General features: G+C 42.0%; 1 protein-coding gene across 2 annotated transcripts; it reads right to left on the reverse strand.

Moving 5' to 3' along the window:
• Positions 1–225: 225 nt before the first annotated feature.
• On the reverse strand, positions 226–19,481 carry ANKLE2 (ankyrin repeat and LEM domain containing 2). 2 transcript variants are annotated; one of them, XM_061466067.1, is made up of 13 exons: positions 19,183–19,481; positions 14,760–15,245; positions 13,527–13,718; positions 12,073–12,266; positions 10,899–11,087; positions 10,489–10,611; positions 10,047–10,113; positions 9,221–9,402; positions 8,144–8,250; positions 7,084–7,277; positions 5,455–6,178; positions 4,746–4,877; positions 226–2,948 (listed from the first exon to the last, which is right to left on the reverse strand). In XM_061466067.1, the coding sequence occupies exons 1-13, from the start codon at positions 19,427–19,429 to the stop codon at positions 2,711–2,713; spliced, it is 3,075 nt and encodes a 1,024-aa protein (XP_061322051.1). In that variant the 5' UTR covers positions 19,430–19,481; the 3' UTR covers positions 226–2,710. The 2 variants fall into 2 exon arrangements, with proteins under 2 accessions (XP_061322051.1, XP_061322052.1); XM_061466068.1 differs by lacking the exon at positions 8,144–8,250 and having other exon boundaries at positions 7,084–7,198.
• Between the last annotated feature and the right edge of the window lie 672 nt (positions 19,482–20,153).

Consider the following 20,153-nt stretch of genomic DNA (forward strand, 5'->3'; position numbering starts at 1 on the left):
ATAATGGGTGTTAGCTACTTGTCTATTTCCTAACAGAAAGTGGGGTAACTTTTTAATATGACGCTTGGCTCATTAAAAACCAAAACCCACAACTAAGCTTTTACACCTTTTCCAGTGAACTTTTGGCCAAGAAAACACAACTTGAGCACTACTAATCTGATTTAAAGTGTCCCCCCAGGCTCAGCGTGGAAGAGCACAATCATGAAAAAGCAAATTGCTACATAGATGGCTATTTATTTATTTTAATAGCTGAAAGAGATGTTAGAAAAATGACCTCAGAAGATGCAGTACAACTGGACTAATGCACATTAGTAAGACAGGTAAAAAAAATACTCTCTTGACCAAACGAGAACAGAATTACAAAGTGAAAGGTGGGAGGGGGTGGTGTCTGCCTACATGTACATACCAGTAATATACATTTAAATAGTACAAAAATCAAAACATAATACAGGTAAAAGGGGAGAAGTACAAGTGTTCATATCCCTCTCTGCAACCAGCTTGTCAAAAGGGCAACGGCTGGAGAAGGGGCAAGGTGGATGACAGCAGCTGTGGCCCCTCACTCCAGGAATTTGGCTTTAGCAGGGCATCAGGCAATCGCCTCATTTCTCCAGAATAACAAAAACATTTCCATTAAATTATTAAAAACAAAATTCCCCAAAGCAGTAGGAATTTGTGACCTACAGAAGTTATCTGTGACCTGTAGAAGTATGTGACTGCAGAGCCTACTGCGGTGAGAAACCAGACTGAAAAGAACCCTGGGGAAGGAGTCAGTTAATGTCCCTGGTAGTGCAGCAGCATATGGCTGTGGGGTTTTAAAACGTCTCTTAAAGAACGACATCCCACACACCCCTCCCACCCTAGTTCCATGTTGGGCATCTCGCTGACCAACAGGCAGCTGTGTCAAGTAGCTCTTTCTAATGCCCAGCTCATTGGAAATAGGCTTGACCCATTATAAAGAGCTTTTAAAAAATCTTTTAAAGAATAATTTCTAAGAGGAATGCTCTCCCCCATTGGAGAGCTGTCGCACCAAATAATCCAACTGAGACATTAAAACATGTTCTGTTCACAAAGCCCAGAAGAAAATCTTATTTTATGTGCCCATAGCAAGTGGATGCCACTTTTTTTTTTTATTTAACTTCTAAAAGAACAAAAGTATAATTAAAAAAATATGTTACAAAAGGCACTATTAAGCTTGCAGGAGTGTTAAGTGCAGTTCTTTAGGTCTGTACCAAATCAGGACCCTCCTGCTGGGTGTGCCCTTGTGTCCATGCGGCAGCGTTTGCACCAGCATCGCACTGCCTGAGCTCCAGACTCACATCCTCATGTCCAGCCTCAGCCTTGGGGTGGTTGGGGCTCAGCCCCTCTGTGCTGCCCCATTCTGTCTCTTCAAGGCTACCCTTGGCTTACAGCCACCCAAGGCCTCCCATCACTTACCGTGTAGCACCAGTGACTCCAAGCCCTTCCCTTTTTACCAGCACTGCCTTTGCAGACTTCAATTTTCTGATCAGATTTAAACTGTAATGATAGGGTTTCTTTTTTTCTTTACCTTGAGCTGTCAACACCTAGAGCTTTCTGTTTCAAGCAACCGTACAACCATTAAGCCTGATGATAATGGATATTGTCTTCAGTTTCAAAAAGCATTTGTCAGTCTTGGCACCGCACTGTCGCAAGAAGTCTGACAGAAGGCTAAAGAATGGAATTATTGACTGCTGTAACAAAAACTGATCACAGCAAGCCCAGAGACATCCTAAAAGCTTAGATTTCAATAAAAATATTTTTAGTCCTTATTCCTATTTCTCTTTACAGCTGGGAAGTAAGTTATGGGCCACTGGCCATCACCCCAAGAGAGGACAAACTAGACCATTACGGTGTCTTGCTGGTAAATTTGCTGTAATTATTGCTGATGTGCTTTTGTGTAACAGCTATCAAAATCTGCTAATGTTAGAAGCTTCTGTGGGAAAAAAAACAGCTAATCTTTATTTATTTTTCTATTCTCCAAGCTAAGATGTAAAGGCATACCAGTGATCCCTAGTGCCCTGCTGACAAAGCACTCGGCGTATCATGGTGGTTTTAACAGCTTCAGAACAAGCAAAGACTTTTCTGCATAAAGTTGTGCATAGCTACACCATCTATACAAGTGTGTGTGTGTGTGTGTGTGTGTGTGTGTGTCCAACTGTCTAGACCAAACCCCTGGCTGTGAACACTCACTGCCTGCTCTTGCACAGGGTTTCACGTCCCTGCTCAGCACTGGAACGTTGTCATTTCTTTACTCAGGCTTTGCTTTAGGCTCTTCTCTTTGAGCATCCCCCTGCAAGTGGAAGAACGTTTTACTTCTTGCCCTCACTCTGCTCTCCTGCGATGTGTGTTCACTGGGGCTGTGCCTCTACCAGTTCAGCCCTGCAGCAGCTCTGCAGCTGAGGACTGATGGGTTCATTTCTAGGTGAAGGTTTGGGCACTGCTTCACTGGCAACAAGGGTTAATTCACAGCTACTGGACAACTGCACTGTCACTACTCGCGCATCACCAGTAATCTATCTCCTATATGGCATAAAGACATAGATTCTTCTTTTTTTTTTTAACATACAGTTGTCCTCAATTGAGGAAAAATAAATAGCCAAGTACAAACCTCATGTCACTTTAGTAACATTGTAGTATTTCCTCCACTCTAACAAAGAAAATACAACTGAAGTCCCAGAAGATGAGTCGTGTTTTAGTGGGCAGGAGGCTCTGAAAAGTAACGCAGCTTCAGCAGAGCATGGTTGACACAAGCCGGACTGTAGCGCCCGGGACTCCTGGGATCTGGAGAGAATGAGGCCGCGTTGCTGTATTTTCCTGGACTTCCTGTCACAGGACTATTTCTTCCTGAATTGGGATACACAAAAGCACCTGGAAGGCCAGCAGTGACAGTTTGGGACTTGAACCTTGCCTTCAGTGCTGGACTCGGCCAACTGAAAGAAACAAGAAGTCATTTTGTTGAGAAAACTGCATTAAGGAGAGCAGCATGTTTCTTTACTCAGCATCACTTGTAGAGCCTAGAAATAAGGCACCAGCAGAAACAAATCGTAACTGGTCAGACAGGTCGGAGAAGAAACAGCGCCAGCACTATAATTACGTGTGGACATGTTGTCTCATCAGTAAGAGGTCATCTGCACCAAAAGATGGTGCCCGTGGAGCACGTGGGCAGCTCTAGCCCAATGCCCCCTTAAGAAGAGGGCACCCAGGTCAAAGCCAACCTGACCTCAGTAGGTGCTGCAGAGGCTGTTGGGGTTGAGTGTGATTTCCCCATCACCTCTCCAAAAACAATCTGTGTTTCGGTGCCACAGCAGTCACACCACTTTTATATATAGCAAGGGTCAGATATTTTCTTAACTCAGCACTAGCATCTACAATTGCACTGAAAGCAAAGTATTTCCTTTGTTAAACTGAAACCCCTTCTCTTTAAAAACCATTCCTTTTCCTCTAAATCTTTTCTTCAGCTAGGCAGAATGACCAAAAGGTTGGCTGTTCCTAGCAGCTGTGCTTCCTATGCGAGACTATTTCTTCAGCTGAGCTGCTACAGAAACATGGGATAAGCTATTTTAAAGGGGGTTTTTAAATTAAATAAACCTCAACCCACCCACCCCCAGTGCTGGAAGAAGAGCGAGGCCTGCCCAGGGCGTACTTCACACCTTTTGAAAGCAGTTTTCTTCTGACACACCTACTGCTTTGGTCTGATTTTTGCAGGCAAAATCCTACACACCTAAACAGAAAGTGAGCCAGCGTGCCACTGCGCTGCTTTTTTGCAGTGGCGGAGCAATCCATGACACTGTCAAATAATTACAGTAATCATTTTCACTTACGCAGTAGAACAGTGATTACATCTAAAAACCTCATGTTCAATTTTAGCTCTTTAGAAGAACACCCTGGACCTTTCAGCCAATAGAATGGGAATGAAAAAAAGCCTGACAATTAGCCTATTTCTTTTCCAAAAAAGACTCACAAAAATTGGGAGATGAGAGAATTTGCCTTTGAGAAGTGGTCCCAGGACACCGCATCAACCAATGTCTGTCACAGTAGAAATAAACGTTACTGCAATTACCAAAAGAAGTTACCTATACAAAAATTGTCCCTTTGGGTGAGTCCCCAAAAGCAACAGCATTCAAAATAAAACATATGAGCTGCAGAAAGTCTTCAGGTGTCCCAACAAATGCTTCTCTTTGTGTAGCAAAACATGACAAGCTTTACAAAAGCTTAACACGCACCATTGTTCACACTAACAATTCCTTTGGACTGGGGTAGCAGAGGGTAAGTAGAGGTAAAAACAAAAGCTAATAGAAAGATGCCTGCAGATATTAACATTGCTCTGCACACCCTGAGTGCCTCAGGGCAACACAATCCTCTTGCCCTGCATCCACAACGGGTGAATTACCAACTGACATTACAACTACCATTGAGACCAATGAAGGACCCAAGTATTAAGTAATAAATCAGCAAACACAATTGATTTGTCTGTATAGGTGTGATGAAGCTATCTGGAAGCGCAGGGTAGTGGAAGGAATTTGACTGCAGCACCAAATAAACATCTCTTATTAACAGACACCAGCCAAAAAGGCTTGGAGATTACTTTCAGAAACACACTAACAGTAAGTATAGTCGAGTATTTTAAACCACATTTTTGTGAGCAACAAGCTAACAAAATATATACATATAAAATAGCTTTGAAATTCCAGCTGTTCCGCTAAAAACCTTAAAGTCATCAGAAATACCTTTGCCTGTCAGATGAAGAGTACGACTGCACCGCATGTTTCCATTTGTAGACTGTTGGGTATTTCTGTGGATCAACCTCTACTCCTTCTATCGCTGCTAAGACATCACTATCCAGCTTCGAGGGCTGCTCCCTGGAATATAAACAGAACTGGGTGAAAAGGGAACCGTGTATTTGTTCTGGCAATGAAACATCCCAATCCCAAAACATTTCTTTTTGATATAAGCAGACAAATCACGCATGCTCTCTTATAAGCAGATGCTCTGTGAATTTTCCAACAGCCCCCCCCCAATTGAGTGTCCATTATTACACAGTAGTCCCATAAAATAAAACTTGAAAATTTAATCTGAGGACATCCCAAGAGATGAGTAAATGCTCTGGTAATCCCAGTCAGGCTCATCCTCAAGTCACAAGTTTGCCAGATGAATGGTAAAGAGCAAAGTTAACCGAAACTGACTTGGAAGCAAAGACTTCTCTTCCCTCCTGTTTTAGATACAGTATTCCAGTTGCAAGGGAACCTCATGGCTCTGTACTGGCATTGAAACACTTCAAGATCATTCAAGGCTGACTGCAGCTACTGTTGCTAAGTATCACATCACCTCAGCCTGGCTGTCAGTGGTATTACAAAAAGCATCTTGTTTTGCATACATAGAAACCCTAAACACATAATAACCAAAGGGCAAGTAAGTGTTATAAAAGACAATTCTTACCCAAACAGGAATATCTTAGAATTGTCATTTGCGGGTGAAGTCTTTGAGAGAAATTTCTGGGAAGAAAGTTCTTGACGTTGTGCCTCGTTAGCCTGAATTCCAGATTCCCTGGACTGTCTGTCCTTTTCTAGTGGTATTCTGTGTTCTGTCCTTAACTTGGTCTCTCCAGGTTTGCCTGCAACACTTGGCTCAGAAGAACTTGCCAGTGAAACCGCATGGCAGGCCTTATCCAGATAGTCGTTGGATATTCTCATCTGACTTGTTCCTTCAGCCAGAATTCTCTCATTCTGAGTTTTTGCAGTGATTTTATTTGATTCTCTGGGAACCCTTTGTTCTTGGAATGACAGGCTTTCAAATTCTGACATCAAATTGCAAACAGGCGCTACGAGGCATTCTTCTCCGTCATGCAAATGCTTTCTGTCACTGATGATCCTTTCACTGGACACAGGATTACAAAATCCATTTTTGCTGGAAGAAGCTGCGTTTTCGTAGTGCCTGGGGTGAACTGATGTTTCTATGATGTTTACTGTACGCCCCATGGACAAGATGTCACACTCGGCATCTCCGATGGCATCAATGCTGGGTTCTTTGGACATGAGAGGCTGGCTGATATTCCGTGCTGCATTTTGCCTGTTTTTAATTTCTTCTAAGCTCATGTCATCATCATCATCATCATCCAGAAATGCTCCAACAGAAACAGAATTGCAGCACTTTTTACTCCTGCCTGCATACAATTGTAATAAGAGCAACACATAAAAAGGCTTTAAACAGACCGCAATCTTTATGCCTTATTCTAATGATTGAAGCCCTTTCTACTTGTATTTATGCAGCAGCATGAACTGTGCTACAAATGTAAAATGACAACATTATGGCTGAATCTTTTTTGCAAATAACCTTTTATCTCCCAGTCACTTGAGAGCTGTATTTCCTACACTCCCTACTTCAGTATTAACCAGTAACAAAGGATAAAGTCAGGATAAAGCAGAATAGGGTAGGAAAATATTAAGTTTTCATCTCTTCCAAAGCACAAAGGCTTATGACTAGTCCATCAACTGTCCTTCAGGGTGTCAGGCCAGGTGTATCCCAATACCAGAGCACCTTTGAATCTGTAATCCCCCAGGAGAGGAGAAGGCAGCACAAAGATTTCGGACCAGTGTTCTCTTCTCATGAACACATGGCAAACAGTGATCTAAGAACATATAAAAGCTTTCCCAGGTTGCTCACTTTGTCTTTCATCCCGAACTGTAAAGAATTATCCTTTTATTTTAAAAAGTTATTTATTCTGTATCTGTAGATTATAAACCTCTGTACCCCAAGATAAATTCCCAAATGCTCTGAGTAAAAACACACTGAAGAGAAAGGTTTTCTTACAGGAATTTCATTTGGGAGCTACAATCAAATAGAAGTACTTCACAGGACAGATAAGGAATATCTAATGAGGTCTGCTCCAATTTTCATACGCTCACAGTGCTGGTAGCTACTTTGTCAATGCTGTAATCAGACTGTTTGCATAACAGATTAATAATAGCAACCACAACAGGTGAATACTACTTCCCCTGGAACCAAGCTTTTCTCTCCCTCTCCTCCCTAGGTACAAACTGTTGTTTGTAGCATTTGCCCTTTTCTTACCAGAAGGGAGTGGAGTTTTGTATCTATTGCAGGTTTCATTTTCCCCTGTTCCCTGCTGAGCCTTTTCGCTCATTTCCCGATGACTCAGGTACTCTTCTAATTTTCTCAACCCCTCCTGGGAAGACAGATCAACAAAACAGCCCAGAAATTCCCAGTATTCAACCCACGGGAACCCCAGCTCATGAGCTAACTCCCTGCAATAAATAAAATAAAACGAATCGTTTGTGAAGACATAAATAGCAGTTTGACAATAACTTTTCCGAACACGTTATCAGCTATTAACAGGAGTACAAACGCGCAACGAGGCAACACAGTTCTGCTACAATCAACAGTCTGCAACAGACACACACATCCTCGGCAAACACAGCATCATCTCATTTTTCTACTGTAACCGCTTCCAAATGTAACCATACTACTCTGACAGCACCATAAATATTGCTATTTTTATGCCAACTTTATGTAGACTTCAGATGGAGATGAATCCCCACTGATGCAAGCATCATCTGAATGATACTGCATTCAATAGCCTTTTCTATTTGGGACTAAAGGGAGCCGGGAGGAAGTGAGGGGTTATTGTAAAGGCAGAAACCTGACTAGCTTTCACCACAGTGTATTTTTTCCATACATTACTGATACAGGTATTTTACCAGCAAGAACGCACACCACAACACACAGCTTTTATAACGCAGCACATTTGCATCAGGGTCTTTTCACCCTGCTATCTTTTTAACAGTCCCTCCATTTTACTGATGTAGGCTAAGCCTAACTGTAGATCTTCTCATAAATTAGGCAAGTAAATGTTTGAGAAAAGCATTCTATAGATAACCTCAGTGATAGTTAAAATCTTTCTTTGAAAGCTAAGCAAGCCAGGTCTCGTTTTTAGCAATATTATTTACACAAGAATACAGTAAAAATCCAAGCAGCCTATACTTCACACAGTATTTCTGCCAGTCCCTTTTGTCCCAAGATATTGTTCAGTAACAAACTGTACTCTCAGCACAAGTTTTCTGCTTTTAATTGCTCTATTGCTAATTTTTCATACTGATATTCTCTTAGATACCTTCCAACTCTTTCAACACCTCTCTCCAGATCAGATTTCCTGACATTGTGGAAGAAGCCAGCTCTTTCTCGAGGCGGATTCTTCCAAAGCCTGCGAAATTCTTCAGCCTTTAAAAAACAGAAATCATTATAAATCCTACCCCCAGGACATGAAGCTACCTCAGTGCTGGGCAAATGCCTACCCTTAGCTTTAGAAGGCCTTTAGCTGTTTGCCCTCTACGTGTAAACAACTCAAGTTCTACCATAAGTATTGCTCAGCTCTGGTTATGAAGAGCCTCACACTGGACCTAAAGCGACTGGCTACTTTGATCTCATCGCTGCTTATTAAAGTAGTAAAGATCATAATGTACAACCATCTTAAAGTGAACTGCACAGATACCAAGTCTGCCTGGTTTTAATTTGTGTGCAGCACAAAACAGAATGCCTTATTTTGCCATGTCACTATAATGGAGTTTCTAGCATGCGAAGTTGATATTTTCATGTGGATATATCTAACTCCACAGACACATTATAATTATTAGGAGTATATTCTTGTTGCCTACTTTGAAGTTTGAATTTTAACTCCTGTAGTGAATAAAGTTTCAGATTTTTGTAAACTAACAAACTATGGCAAAAGTCATCAACAACCAAGATTTACGTTCATACACGAGAAGTATCTATCAGCAATCAAAACCTGTTTATACCCCAGGCGTATTTTTTCATAGCATAAAATGAATTTATGTTTCTGTCAGGTGAGCAGAAAATTGACCAACAGCATATTTAGAAGAAAAAGCATTAAGTATTTTGATAAAACTCCATCCTGAAGAACTCAAGCATCGAACCAAGTCCTCAGTTGTATTTATTTACCCTTTCTAAAGCTGTCATACTTCCAGCATGTTCACATTAAACAAATGACTCTAAGAAATACCTGTAATATACTTAACTGGTATCAAAGTATCCCTCCTGAAAATGAAAGGTTTTGCTTTCTTACTATACAAGTAATACTTCTCAAAAACTACCCCAACACCTACTACTTGATTCCTTATGAATAAAAAGGTTAAAAAATAGGCATTAGAGTCATAGGAAGTTCTCTCCTTACCTTAGAGGGACTCATGGGGCCTGCATAAGCTCTAATGGACAACACTGGATCTTTGGGGCTGCCCACGTATTTAGGTAAAGTTCTCTGGGGGCTGTCATCTATCTGATCAGGTGACCAAGGAGCACCAATTACAGGAGCTGAGGAATTGTCATCTGCTCTCAGGAGCGGTACATAGTATTGGCCTAAAATAAACAATACAAAGCTCTCTCAAGAAGTCTGTGGTACATCAGTCTGCTGCTTCTTCCTAGAGTATCAATACACCATATATGTAACCATCTGAACTGACTGCATTAGCAAAACTACTTGTAATTCAAGATCCCTGTCTCAACACTTATTGCCTGCTTACAGATTGTATTTTAGTACAGTCTCCCTTCTCTCTCAAATACAGCAACACCTGCATTGATGCATGTCTCCCTTCCCTAAGGATCTTCACTGAATTTCACACCCTCCTTTTGCAAATGCCAAAACCCACATGTGACTAAACAATGAAAAGTTCTGTCAATGAAATTACACGAGTTCCCAACACGACACAAATCTCTTGCTCTGCAAAGGCCTTTTGTTTGTTTTTAGATTAAACTTTCTGCTTCAGGCTTGCTGAATAAAAGAAGGGCCATGCCTACATCACAGAACTCTGAAGATAACCTTGTGATCCATACAGCAAGAGTGCTGCCCATGCAGTCTGAAAGACAAAAAGATTTCTGTTCCTTGTCAGTTTCTCTTTGGTGTTCACAGCACTGTACACTACCACCATTTATGAGCACGAATGCTACAGAAAGCAAAGAGCCAGAACACACGCTTGATACAGTATAAAACCCTGCATACAGACCTTTCAAGTACTCTCTTAATTTTTCTTTCAATTCCGCAGATTTATTCTTGCTTCTTTCACAAACTACCTGTTAATATAATTTTTGTTGTTAGTAAAGCAGAAGACATCAATCTCAAAATAACTGAAATGCATGTTCTTTTTGAACAGTCACATGGCCTCTACCCATCCAGGACTTCTAATCCATAATAGAACAAACCACTAAATACAGCCACATCCATAAAATGGATACTGCAAAGAAAAGGCAGTGAATCATAAAACCTCGAACTTCACCCAAGATACAACCAACATACACTACTTTTAATGTTCCAAAGATTTACACTCTAATCATGACACCAGTATCTTACAAGAAGCCTCTATCTACAGGAGTTAGCAAATGTCTGAACTTGAGTAATATTGATCAGGCATAACATCTTTGGCTTTTTGTGGACAAGGAGAGACTCACTTCCGCTGGAGTTTGATCGTATTTGTTCCTTGGATTTTTCACAATAGCTGGGTGTGAGGTAAGCACATTTACAACATCCAAATTCCCAAACTTGCAGGCAAAATGCAATGGAGTATCAAATCCCTGCAGTGAAAGGGGAAAATTCACATGCATCTGTAAACATGATAAAGTCAATCCTACATATTTTACTTTGAGACTAGATAAGCATATAAATGTCATGACGTTTATTATCAGGGCTCTTAATACATCTTTTCCCACCACACTATAGATTAATGATTATTAAGACACGTAAAACTCATTAATAGCTCATTTTGCTAGAAGTGTCCCCTTCTATTTTATCCCTTACACATCCTTAACACCTTCCAGTTGTTTCCGTAATAATAAGAAACTGTCAAACATTCCAACCGTACCACTTTATCTGGTGTATTAAGGTAAAGATCAACAATATACTGGATGCGATTCTTCAGCATGACATCATTATCATCTGGATACATAAGCCTCATAAATTCAGGATTTTCCAAAGTGTCCAGTAATAACTGGCAGATACCAGCTTGGTTCTCCTTGGCAGCAACGTGCATGACATTGTATCGACACCCTTCCTGAAAAATAAACCAACCAAACATCAGAATGAATTGAGATCTAAACAGCTTTCTTATGCCCATACATGTACCTGATTTAACAGTGGAAATACAAAGACTTCCCACAGTGTTACAGTTAGATTTTTGTTTCTTTATATTTTATTAGGAAAAGATTACAAACCAGTACATAAACATACAGAACTGCAGTAAATGACACGATAAACACTTACGCATCTTTATACCCACATTATTCTTACAATTAAAAACAATATTCTTGTACTTAGCTGTAGCATAAGAATACAGTAGTTCTTTAAATCTAGGCAAAAATGTGGCAAAGGAGGTATATCAAGAGATCAAATAATAAAAAGAGATAGGAAGTTCAGTGTGTAAGAAGAGCAGGAAAATGGGGGCCATGTATGTATATACCTAAAATTCAGTCTGCTGTAATCTATTACATACAAAAGTTCAACAGCTTCACAAAGCTGGTCTGATAGAAGTCATTTGTTAAAGTAAGACTGTCAGTGTTTGCTAAATGGCACCTTGTACATAGATTTTAGATGCCGAGCATGGTTTGAAATCTGATGGCGGTGCAAAGTAAGCAGTGCTGTACAAACACCTGGTTACAGCCTATGAACCACCTGCTCCTTAAAATCATTCTATTTCAAAAAGACTGGAATTGTTCAGAGAAGATCAATACTACATGAAGACAAGACTGTTCTTTCTCTATTGAATAAAACTGTTCTTCCCCTGAGGAACTGCACACTCACTTACTTTACTGCAGCTCTTCTGGAGCAAAGCGAACTCCCAGTTGTGATGGGGGACATACACAAGACAGACAACTGCCATGTTTCTCTCAGCTTCCAGCTATTATCAACAAGCACCAAGAAACTTTGCATAAGGCATCTTTAAGGAAGAATAGGAAACAATATTCCTTCCAGTTCTGCTTGTCAGCCTCAGGGCTAAATCACTGAACCACAACCTGCATTTTTTGACTTTAGTTTTTTACCTGTACAACTGTAGGATTGTCTCCTGACCCAATCAGGTAGCGAGGGTTACTCCAAATAAGATCTGAAAATGTTGCTGCATCTCCTTTCTCAACAGCTGTCCGAAGTTTAGCAGTAAGATCTTGAGTACGGGGACTTTTGTAGCTGTTGGCTCTCTCCTTATTAACAGTTTCAGTCTCAGGAGAGCATAAGCCATCTATCAAAACACAAGTAATATGTTTCTAGATACCTTCTTTTCAGTGATGGCTATTTTCATAACCGGGCCACAAAACCAAGGTTTTGATCCACAATATGTATTAACTTTGCATCCTTAATGGACAGGAGTTTAATGTACAGGAGTAAAAAAACTGAGGTCAATGACAAGACACTCAAAAATACTAGTAGTTAGTAATAGGGAGGGAGGCAGAACATGACAATCATCCTGTAAAACTGTCTCAGATTTTAACAAGGACTCATAAATGTCACCAATTACAATTCCCAATCAAAATTCAACAAGAAATAAGAATGTTTTGAATGGCAAAAATTATTTTTGCAGTGCTGCAGCTACGGAGTGCTTTCAATCTCACTACCAGGTACACTGGGAAGTAAGATCACCGTTTTATTTCTGGACTTACAAAGTTACTCAAAAATAAAGTAGTTTTAATGTACTGAGCACTTTTATTAGCGTCTCACTAAACCTGAAAATCCTGATGTCCATGAGTAAAATCAAAACCTACCAAATATAACCACAGACTATTAAGCAACGTATCTATACAGGCCATTACTGACATGTCAGCTTTAGAAGAGGAGCAAGATTTTTTAGTGTAAAATCCATGCAAACCAAAACAATGACAACTGCTTTTAAAAGTAACCAGTTTACTTCATCATAACAAGCCATAGAAACCACACAGCTTTTAAAGCTTTTTAAACCTTATGCTTTTAAACTCGAAAAGCAGTCTTTCCATTGATTCCTGGGCTTTGCTCTACTTCCATGGCAGTCCTTCAGAAAAGGAATGACAAGCTTCCAACATACTCTGCTGCTTTTTTTATTTCTGCACATAAACTTTGGTGCTCCGCTCTTGGAAAGCATCAGGTAACTTTAAGGATGACTTCTCCAGTGACAGCATCACTTTATACAGAACTAAAACCAGATTCTGATTTAAAAACTAAAATATGCTTTTTATTGCTTGTTTCTAACTTATTTCACTGAAAAAAAAAAACAACCCCAAAACATGAAAACAGGGGTTGTCAGACAGTAACTTTATTTAATGAGCAAGCTCTGGACTTGTGAGCTAACATTTGTACAGCTCATCTTAAATACCACCACTCTAAAGGGATTTCAATTTATTAAGATGCATCACCCTTTGAATTTTCTTCTATTATTAGTATATTGGGTACTAAGTTGTTCCTTCTTCTCTTAAAAAAAAAACAGACTCTGTATTGCATCTACTGTTCACAGACAAACAGCCTCACTTACCTCTGTTAAATGATCCCATTTTCACTGGAGACAGACATGAAGAGGACTTGCTTGGAGATGGGAAATAATCACAGATTCCCTTAGCAAATTTCTCAGCATCCTCTCTGTTTGAAAAAGCTTTAAAACGGGAACCCTTAATCATCTTAACAGCTTGAAGAGCTTCCTTTTTATCTTCATAAACATGTATTCTCTCTGCAATAAAGTACAATCAAAGTTATTTCAATAATCTCAGATTTGTTCCTAGAAACAGATTTCAACATTCTCAGACTACCCTCCCAGCTTCGGTCTCGAATTGTTATCTCCAGCAAATGTGGCATAAGAATCAAAAGTCCTTTTAATTTTTGTCTCTTGGAAACCAAGTACAAGAATTTCGCACACTCCAGCTAAGACCAGGTAACACATGGACAGTGTTTGGCTGTTCGTATCAGTCCGTATCTGACCATTTTTTTAAAACAGATGGGCTAGCTTCAACAAGCAAGTATCCCACATCCACACTGAAAAGCAAACTCACAGCTTATTCACCCTGCACTGCCTTCCATGTTCTCTTGTTCAGAAAAATCATCTATGTAAGTGACCCACTGTCACAACTTTAAGACCTCTAGACAGAAGCTTAGGTATTAAGCAAATCCTTCCTCCTCTCCTTTTGCATTAACATTAATTTGTACAAATTAAGAATTCTGAATATACTGTTTATGAGAAAGAATACTATTGTCTCAGAGTAAACAATCCTTTATGCTCTACTGTAACCCTGCCACTATGTAATGTAGCAATTCCTTATTGCAGTATTTATCAATAAAACGTGAAGAAAGACTGATGTTTCTAGATGCCATTTGGCATTAACATAGAAAGGAATATATGAAATCTGTTAGATCATTTAAGCTTCAACTGATGACACTATAAATATGGGTTTGTTTATTTGCAGGATTACTTTTTATTCTTGAGAGGAATTAAAGGCATAGAATAGGTATGAAAGCAGCAGTAGGAAATTACTTTCTTCATCTGAGCTAGAGGACTGTCATGTGTACCAACCATTACAGCAGAACGCCTGGGATGTCTTATAACTGTTCCTGTGCCTCAGAAGATCCAATAAATATTACTTACAGAAACAAAAAATAACTCAAGTAATGCTTAAAGCATTAATACAGTGGTGTTTATATCATTCATAATATAGTAAAAGATTTAGACATCATTGTAAAATTGTTATCATTGGAAATAAAATAAATTAATATTTACCATTCCTTGCCAATATGTCATCATAAACAGGACAAACACCGTAGAACAGCGGAGGATCTCTGGATGGTGTCTGAGTACTAATTTGTGAATCAACACATCCTGCTCCACAGGCTGGAGCTGAACCATTCACATGCATCACATCTTCTTCTGGAGGGTTCAGACCTACACAGTACCCGAAGTCCATCTCTTCAGGAACACTTCCATGGCCATTGTGACTCACTGCTGTGGTTTTCAAAGCCTTCTGTGCTTCTGCCTGGCTGCTGTCAGATGGGACATTTCCAGCAGCCTCTCCTGACACAGCAGATCCTTTTTCCCCCTGAGCTCCTTGCTGCTCCAACAATGCCTGAGCCAATTTCTTTTCAAAAATAAACCTGGTGGTTGAGGTAATGGGCCCACATTTCAGTCCTGCTCTTATTATTTCTTGTCTAAGCTCATCAGCACTGAGCTGCTTCAATCGGGCTAATATTGCATCCATTGTTACTTCACCTATAAGAAAAGTGAAAGAGAAAGGAGATGAACTATAAAGGACATCACAACTGGTTTTCCTGCTATTTAAATGCTGTATCAAAGCCAAGGATAAAAGTGCCTCATAACAATTTATCTGATCTGAAGAGATTATTGCATTTGCAGGGAAGACAAAATATTTTCCATCTCAACGCATTAAAACCATTTTTAAGCTATTGGACTTACCCCAAGAGTTTACTTCCCTCTCTCACAACCACTTGAAAGAGCATTTACAGCATACATTTTATTCTTGTTTGTTCTTTTCAAATTTCTTTTGGAGTGAAAATTCAAGGCAGAATATTTATACGATTTATGACAGACTGGGAAACATTTGATTCCTGCCAAGGGAGACACAATATCTGTGTGTCATGGAATACAAGAACAGGGTAAGTAGGGAGCCCCAGTAAGAGATTCTGGTTAGGCAGTACCCACAGCTAAAAGCACAACTCCATTTCTATTATTTCCATAAGAATTTCTAGCTGACAAAAGTATACAGCATAAGTTATGATGCAGCAACCTCTGCATGCTCTCTACCTCTGGCCATGATGCAAGGCTGGAACTATTTGCACAAGATGTTGTTTCCCAGCCCTGGTTTTGAGAAGAAAACCAAGAAACGAGAAGTGCTGACCTTTTCTGATTTCCCTCTCCAACAAAGAGCAAGAGCTGGAAGAATTTGCCCACTTCCAAAGGAAAATCTTCTATCTGATATGATACTACAAATCCCCCAGCTCACTTGCCTCAATATAATGTACATGCAGCTTCTGCATGGTCAGCAAGAAGATACTAAAACCAACATGATGCCATTACAAATTTCTTGCTATGAAAAACACAACTGAAAAACACAGGGTTTGGGCACCTCGGGAACACAGGAAGCTTTCAGGTTGTTTCATCAGATACTGCATCTGCTATCTCCACAAAGGCTTTTTTTTTGGCTGTACACTAGTTAGGAAGGACAGCTTCCAGGCAGAAATGATTAGGCTGCTGTATTCCTTCAGCTTACTTTCACTCCACCCTTAAAATGGCCCTTCCTTTGCTGCCTAGCCATTTCATGGGTTGTACTGGTTTGGAGATGTGAATGACATTTTTAGTACTTTATTTTTAATTCCAGGTTTCATCCTCAGTTTATGAAATTTAAGACTACTGGAACACATATCTGCAGCTTTTCCACTTGACTTATTTCTATTTTTAAGTCATGCTATATTTGGAGTAATACAACTCCTAATCTTACTCCACTAGAGACAAAGCGATCTCCCAGGTATGAAGTCAGTATCACCTGTAATTTTAAGCTAAATCTCCTCAAAAGAGCATTTATGGATGCATATGGCAATATGAGAAATGCTCACAACTTGGGAGCTCTTTGGCTCTATGAACAGGGTGCACAAGCAGTCCTTAACATGAACCAGAACATCCACTCCAAGGGGCAGCAACGTTTTGTCTGGGAAAATAATGTGAGGCTTGAACGGTGGTGAACCCTAAAACAGCAGGGATGCAGCGCCCGAAATACTGGCTCCTACCAAGTTAATTATTAGTTCTGTCAAAGCGTACAAACTCAGAAGTAATTCCAAAATTGCACCTTGATCACAGACTTGCAGTACAAACGCCTTTATTTTTTCATGTGCATTGCCAAAAGGAGCATCACAAAAGAAACCAATAATGACAGCCATGGCAATTTTGCTTTGCAAATTACCCAAGGATTAAGCTAGTAAAACCCCACACTTTTCAGGTATTAAAAAAACCAAACCAAACCAAACCCAAAGGCACAGAGCAGTTTTTGTAACTTTCAGTCAATACTCAATATAGTCAAGTAAAATCTTCACTGGAATCTGACTGCAAAACTAATACAATGAAATACTACAGAAAATATGTTCATGCCAACCTTCAGGCAGGTTTTCAAATATCATTACAACTTGACTGTGCTGTGAGCTTGAGTGTTGTTTTCCTGGAGGAACATCTCCTTTGGGAGTTCTCTTTTTTTTCTGGATGTCCAATTTTAAAACCTTGTGGTCAGAGAACATTCCTCAGTCACTGAACACTTCACAAATATTAACTGGGACCTCACTGAAACCATGGGAAATTAAAGTATTTCAGCTCTAAAATACCGAACAACTGTGGAAGAGCCACAGCTGCTGCTGAGATACCTCCCCAAAGTATTCTAGTTCCCTTATGATTCCTGAGCCTCCAAGCAACCTCACTGTTAGAATCATCTTACTTGCCCACTGTAAATACAGATATGAAAGATCTTCTCACTTATTTTTTGTTCTTAATCCTCTATTTACTTTTCTTTTAAATAAATGTGGTACCATTATGCTTTAATCAAGAGATGAAATGTAACCCTAAGGCCAACTGCTATGCTAAGGGTTTTGAGACTGTGTAACTGGAAAAAGACAGTAAAGATGAAAACTCAAGAGGCCAGAAAAATTACTGGAGAAACAACTCAAACACTTAAAAGAGAGTCTGCATAACATAATGCCTCCTACTTTTAAGGCTCAGAACCAGCACAATCAACCTGTAGAAAAGCAGACCCTCACATATGTGTAATTCATGAACACGGGGTACACAGGCACAGGCATAATCTTTCTTCTTGGCTTATGGTTAAGTAAATGTCAGGAAGGAATGATTTCTCTGGTGTCTTATGTTTTGACAGAACTTAGCACCTACAGTTTTCTTCCTCATCCATATAAGAAAGTATTCTAGGTATGAAAAAGCATTTATTTCATGCACCCATTACAACTCAGGCACAACTAAATCAACAAGGGAAATGACAAAGCAGACCAACAGTGAAGAAATCAATCTTTGGTTTAAGATCTCCTGTCAGCACAAAGAGTTCTCTTCAATAAGCTTTTAACCACATCACCTATTCTGATCTGTCCAAAACAAACAGCGTGACTTGCAACCTCAGGAATACGCAACTGCCCAAGATAATTCTTCAGTCATTGCTTTTATCATTTGCAAGTGCAAAAGGTGATTATTTAAACCTTAGAATGCATTTCACATAACTTTAAATGATCCAGAGTACAGCCAGCACTGATGCAGCTGCCTTTTCAAGTTCAGCACACAAGTTACCTTTAGTAGCTTTACAGCTATTAATAACTACTGCAACAACAACCGTATGTTCGAACCTTCTTCCAAACCAAAAAAATCTGGAAGAATGAGTAAGAAATGTATTCCCCTTGTCTGACTCCCATCAGGTATGAAACAGCAGAATGCTTCCCCAGAAAAATTTCCCCAAGTGAGGATGAATGACTGACGTTTAAGGTGGCAATATTGTTTTATTCCACCACTTATTAAATCCTGCAGCAAACGAGCAATGTAAGAAAAGAAGGTGGCTTTTTCGAGAGAGGAATTACAGGAGACACAGAACCTCTCCCTGGCTGTATTTATACTGCTAAGGATCTGCACACGGCAGAATAATTGTGATTGTGCAGTCGGGTACTTGTCTATGCTGCCTGTTGCTAAATTAACCAACAGTTAAGAGCTACGTGGCAGAAGAGCTGCAAAACAAACTTGGAATAAACTACGGGAAAGCCACAACCAGAAGGACAAGCAGCAGACGGGGCGGTCCGGACGACCTCTCAGGAGCGAAAAACGAACACCTATTTCTATCCCCAGCAAGGGACGGCAAGCTCGGCGCGGGAGAGGGCTTGGGAGCACGGCGCAAGAGCAGGAACCGGGAGCAGGGCGGTGCGGGCAGCGACCCCGTCGCCGTGAGGCGGCCGGAGACGCGGACGGGATCGGAGCGTGACAGAGGGAGCGGGCAGCGGGGAAGCGCCTGCAGTCGGGGGCCCTGAGCTCCGCCCGCGGGAAAGGCCCGCGGAGGCCGAGCTGCCGCAGGCCTGCCCGGGCGGTGCCCGCGGCCCCGCCGGCTCCCCGCAGAGCGAGAGGCAGCGCCACCCCCCGCCGCGCTCCTCGAGTCTCTCACCTGGGCGGCTCCCACTGCAGTGCCGGCTCCGCGCAGAGAGCGGCGCCGCGGAGGAGAGGGGTACCGCGGAGGAGATGGCCGCCGCCGGCGCCTTGCGGCCGCCCGGCCTCCTCTCCAGCAGCCGCAGCAGCCAGCCCACGGCACCGATGACCGCGCAAGCGGCCAAGAACTCCCAGCACGGCCAGCGGCCCCAGCCGGTTCCCCACAGGGAGCCCCAGCCCGCGGCGGCCCCGACCCACCGCTCCATGCCCCGGCCCGCGCCCCGCCGCACGCAGACACCGCCTGCAGCCCGTCGGGGACGGTACCTCAGCGGCCTCCCGGCTTCCGCCTCTCCGCGCCGCGCCCCGCCCCGCCAGACGCGGGCCTGCCCTGCCCGCCGCCTGACAGACAGCGCTCCGGCTGCCCGCCGTGCCGCGGGGCCTGACGGGAAGGCGGCGCCTCTGCCGGAGCCGCGGCCTGCGCACAGCGCAGAGTGCCGCCCGCCGCGGAGGAGCGGGCCTTGCTCTGGGGGAAGGGGGCGGCCCACGACCCCGCCGTCGCACCGGCTGCCACGGGCCCTGCGGCTTAGGGCGGCACTGCAGCTCTCGGCTGGGGAGGCCGCCGCCTCACGACTTACGGTTAAAACGGCCGCGTTTTCTTCTCGGCGGTCGGTCCCGGATGTCAGGTGGCGGGGGCCGTAAGGGGCGGGGGAAGCAGCTGTGGGGCTGGTGCTCTACGGCGGCGAGGGCAGCGAAGGAGAAGCCCCAGGAGCGTGCGGGCACCGAACCGTTGGTTGTTCAGCAGCGCGCAGGATGGAGCCGCGCAGCGCGGGGGGCGGTTCTCAAAGATCTAGGACTACACTTGGTCATCATTCCCTCTGCTAGGGACGCAGCTTGCTGCCCCCAGGAGCCTTGGTGTGAGGGGACACACAACCAAGTTGAAAATCCCGTTGAAAAAGGAAAGCTGTGTCTAACCGTTAGCCTCACCGTGCT

The sequence above is a fragment of the Pezoporus flaviventris genome, unplaced genomic scaffold (assembly GCF_033815535.1).
Source record: "Pezoporus flaviventris isolate CSIRO_AGI_PZ_B2104156 unplaced genomic scaffold, CSIRO_AGI_Pfla_v1 ptg000041l, whole genome shotgun sequence".
In the NCBI taxonomy this organism is placed as follows: Eukaryota; Metazoa; Chordata; class Aves; order Psittaciformes; family Psittacidae; genus Pezoporus; species Pezoporus flaviventris.